Consider the following 5,009-nt stretch of genomic DNA (forward strand, 5'->3'; position numbering starts at 1 on the left):
TGTTTGGAACATGGTGAGATGATTTGTCCACTTAAACAGGTCTGTCACTGGCCAAGAGTTTTTTCAGTTAGTTTCTCTGACCTTTTTGTTGAAAATTAACACCTGAACAGGACCATGAATGCTTGTATTGATCACGGCTTATAAAATGTGTTGTTTAAATCAATTTGACTTTTTCTGGAGTTTTCAGACTACCTTAAAACGTTTCTGGCAGTGTTTGCTAATATTTGCATTCGTTACCATGGTAACCCCTAATCATTCCAGCATTAGAAGTACATGTAGATCAGAACACCCCCAGCGTGACTTCTCTGCAAAGTATCAGTCATCCACCTTTGAATTCCATAATCACGTAAGCAGCCTCTTCACCCCAAGTCTTCACAGTACTCAAGTCGGTATCATAACTTTGAATGCAGTCTGTACTAACAGGAAGTGGTCACAGCACTTGAAACCGCCATGCCGCCTGGTCTTTGTAGTCCAAACACTCGGATGCGTTGAAGTTGAGTTTCCATGCTTGATCTTTGTAGTCCAAACAGTCCGTGGAGCTGTAGTACGCCTGGTGGTGGGAGGCTGCATGAGGGTGATGGTGCGAATGGGGGTGCCCGGTATGTCCAATATGATGATGACCGGACATCGCCGAGTTCGCCATGTGGTGTTGTGAATGCATGGGTAGGTACGACCCACAATCTCCAAAATAGGACCCTGAGGTTGCTGTGGGATAACCCTGGTGATGGCTATAAGCTGCTACCGTTTGACTGTAAGAAACCGGGTAGGATGTCGCAGTCGTGGATCCAACGCTAGCGGCTGAACGTTGCATGCAAGACGCGCTACCGTTAGCAACCGGATCGGGCATGCTAACCGGGGCTAGCGCTGGCGAAATGGGCGCGGGACTCCAAATGGAAGACACTGGAGCGGTGACAGAGGTAGAGGCATTCATCAAACCAGGTGGGCATGCGCTGGAGGACATAGAAGAAGAAATCGAGGGGGGCAAGGGAGGGGTAGAAGAAGAGTTGGTGGAGGGAGGGGTGAAATGTCCGCCGCTCTCAGATCCGCTGCTCTCACGGATTGGAGATGGTTTCTTCTTCAGAGGTTTCACTTTGGAGGTGCTGGTATTGTTAGGAGTAGCCGTATTGTTGGTATTTGTGTTGTTGCTCTGTTGCTGCTGGCGACATTTTGCTCGTCTGTTTTTGAACCAAACCTGAAGAAAAAAAAGGAATAAAGGTTAGAAACTGTATAATACATTCTCGTGTTACCCAAGTAGGGCATCTGGTATAAAAAGGTCCTTTACTATTCTGTGCAAAGACACTGGATTCAGTCTCAATGTTCTGAGTTGCGAAGGGGGGAATTGAAAGATGGAAATGTGTAGCACTCTGAATTGATTCACATTTATCAGTATGGGATGAAAACCGAAACGTCCAGACAGTTATTAGATGAAAAGTGAAGACACTGGCTCCAACCCAGATACAGTGCTGCTCTGTGGCTCTGAACCACTACTCAACAAGGCAATCGGGCCAAATGGAGAGATGATAGATCTGTATACACATTTACACAGTCTTAGTGTTACCTGGACTCTGGACTCAGGCAGGTTGATCTTCAGAGCCACCTCTTCTCTCATGAAGATGTCAGGGTATCTGGTTTTAGCGAACAGAGACTCCAAGATGTCCAACTGAGTGCGCGTGAAGGTGGTCCGCTCACGCCGCTGCTTACGAGGATTTGCTGTGAACAAAGTTATGAAGCACTATAAACAACTGGGTCCATTGTTGGAAGAGAAATAATATTTATATATGGTGTAAATATACACATTACTCTATTGTCTGGGTAGAGTACATTAGCTGAATATCCATAATTAGTACAGACAACAGCGCCAGTTATGGAGCCCAATAACAGGCAGTGACTTCTAGTTCTAGAGGTAAAAATTCCTTTTTTTACCCATGTACTTAAAAGTGCCCTATATAAGATCTGTGGAGAGACAACCCTGCTCAGAGTACAAATGCATGATTTTCTATGTACTTTTTGCAACATAAAAAACTGAAATTGACACCCTAGGCAAAGTAATAAGATCTCCATAGAGCCAAGCAAATGGCAGACCAACCATCAGAATAGCTAATGAGCTATCGGATAGGCTGTCCACTGAGTGATTATATTCAAATTCTATAAAACATTAAAAAAAAAAAAAGAAAAAAGATCCAACTTTTTACAAATTTATATTTTTATGGTCATGAGTATGACTCTATCCAACATGTATGTCAATATTGTGTGTGTATTTCATAACAGGGAAATGCATGAGAATCTCGCTTCCAGTACTAGAGTACTTTTGACCAAAGCTATAGCATCAAATTCTGGGCACATATCATCTTGGTGGGCCCCAATGAAAAATGTCCATTACAGACTTTGTGAGGGGCCCCTCCATGTGTTGCCCCCCCCAGTCCGATGCACCTGCTTTTGACTTCTATTGGTCAGTATGTTTTGTTTACGTACTTGGATATCCCACAGTGGGGTGCAGCAGGTCCACAGCGCTGCCCAGGCCCAGCCCAGCCATTCCATAGGGGCTCTGCTTCAGATAGGACATCATGGTGCAAGAAGGACAGCTGCCGAGGAGGGGGGACAGGAGGGCCAGAGGGACTCCTGTTCAAACAGGAAGCGAAACATGGTTACATATACTGCAAAAAAAAAAAAAAAAAACATCTACAAAGTTAATATGACTCTATCTACCTTGCATTTACTAGGCCAAAATGATTCAACCGTACAATTTGACATGCTGACCTGTCAAATAGGCCCACAATAACACAGTGGATTCAAACTGGCTGGCCTCTAGTTCTTGAGCAAAAACTTAACCACTAATATACAGAAACTAAAAACCTTATAACAATAACATGTAAACGTGAAAACTAAATCAGTCTTTAAATCTAGCTCTGTGTATCGCATCGACTTATTTTCTCGAGTATTTTGTGCCACGTATATTGGCCTCAGTGAGGATATAAAATACATATCATTTAATAGTCTTTGATGGGAACAGGTAATGTTATTTAGAGCATATCCTAAGGCGATCTTTGGGGATTTCATATTGCAGGTTTAATAACACCATCTTAATCAGTCATGACAATGAATGCATCAGAGCCAAAAGGATCACACCTGTTTACCTTTTTTAAGTATCTTTGTTTGCCTGGACCCTTCAGATAAGAGACATCAATCGGTCAACTATTATTGTGTTAATATTCAGTAATTAACAAGATATCTTATTAGATTGAGCTAAAAAAAATAAAAATAAAATAAAATAATCAAGAATATGAATCTTACTTTAGCCTTTAATGGTTATATAGAATAATTTGTTGCCAATGTTGGAAAGTAACTGAATACATGTACTGAGAATACATACTATGAATACAAATTTTAAGTAATATTCTGGTACAGTTACTTTTCTAAAAATCAAAGAATACATTACGGTATTTGATCATGTAAATAAATATAAAGCTGATATTAGTCTGTTGTGATTTGACACTACAATTTAAATGCAACTCAGTGTAAAAGTATTCTAAGTATTCAGAATACAGTACTCTGATTGGACCATGTATCGGAACACATTACAAAATATATGTCAATGCCAGTATTCTGTATTCTGTAACTAAATACATTTTCAAAGTATTCTTCCCATCACTGTTTCATTAAAGTCTGATTGAACATTATCCTTAAAACTATGATAATTGGAGGCATTCATTGATTGTCCATAAACTTCAAACAAAAAAGCAGTACTGACTTGAATTAAAAATGAAAGTTGAAATGAGCAATACACTTTGAATGTACAAGCCAAGATTAACATATGACACCTGCCCTGATAACTGACAGCTTGCGCAACTGTGAATAATAATGAGAAGTAGGGAAAACTGAAGACTGAATAGACATTTTGTGACAATATTGTGAGAATGCATAAAAAGTTGTGATGACAGAATAATTGTAACTTGCACAATAAATACGGTCAGAACAAAAAGTAGAATTAGAAAAGGCGTTTGGTATTTATACAGTGAGAGCCAAACACACGTCAGACCTGTTAATCTGGGACGTCCTACTTTAGCTCACCCAGTTGAAATGGAATCTTTATGTTTTCTGATTCAATCACAAAATACTGTCTCTGCACTTTTGTAATAACTGCATATTTACTCTATAATCTATACTTTACACAATATATCTTAAATAATGTCCACGAAAAAAAAAAAAAAAAAAATTAAGAATATGTTTTATGTTTTGTTTTAATAAATATATGGTTAATTCTATTTATGAAAAGACAGTGTGGAGACTTAATATTAATTTAAGCACTTTCCATAAAATTCAACCTATAATTAATTTATGAACCATAGGCTAGAAACGTGTTTTTTTTTTTTGTTTTTTTTTTCAGCTGAGTTTCACTTTACTTCACTTACGTTTATTATGTGTTTAGGAGTTATAATAAGATTATAAATATAGTTAGGCCTATATATTAGGCCTATATTAGCCGTTAGTTGATTATCATATTTTTATAATGTGAATGTGCTGTAGCCTATATTTTGCCTGCAGTGTTTTCAAAAATAAAATACATTCAAAAGCAGTTAAAAGGAGAGTTCTGAGTAGACACAGCACACTGCAAAAAGCCGTATATGTACATTAAAATGACTTCAATTAAGAATATTTTACTTTATTTGAGTAGGTTCAACTTGAAGTGTGTTTTTCTTAATTCAAGCAACATTAGATTTTGTTTCTCTTTTAAGCGCAGAATTGGTGTATTTCCATATTTTTTGAAGTACAAAAAGTCTTGTTCCAGTGTAGATCATTTTACCTGTCAACTGAAATTTACTCAAAACATGATAAAACTTTCTTAATTACTTTATTATTGTATAGGCCTATTTACTGTCGACCTATAGTTGAAATGTAATTAACTTTGCAGGAGAATGAGCTATTGTCTGTTTCGCACGTCCCAACTGCCGCTAACTGTGACAATGTAAACTAAAACTTAACGTGGTCAGGCTGCGTTAGTAAGTCCAACA

General features: G+C 38.2%; 1 protein-coding gene across 1 annotated transcript; it reads right to left on the reverse strand.

The window, feature by feature from the left end:
- Nucleotides 1–430: 430 nt before the first annotated feature.
- Nucleotides 431–2,566, reverse strand: LOC110155997 (homeobox protein OTX1 A). Its single transcript, XM_020920176.2, has 3 exons — nt 2,473–2,566; nt 1,559–1,710; nt 431–1,192 (listed from the first exon to the last, which is right to left on the reverse strand). Exons 1-3 carry the CDS (start codon nt 2,564–2,566, stop codon nt 431–433), a joined length of 1,008 nt encoding a protein of 335 aa, XP_020775835.2.
- Nucleotides 2,567–5,009: the final 2,443 nt, after the last annotated feature.

Source organism: Boleophthalmus pectinirostris, unplaced genomic scaffold (genome assembly GCF_026225935.1).
Source record: "Boleophthalmus pectinirostris isolate CB_2022bp ecotype Guang Dong unplaced genomic scaffold, ASM2622593v1 HiC_scaffold_22, whole genome shotgun sequence".
NCBI classification, from domain to species: Eukaryota; Metazoa; Chordata; class Actinopteri; order Gobiiformes; family Gobiidae; genus Boleophthalmus; species Boleophthalmus pectinirostris.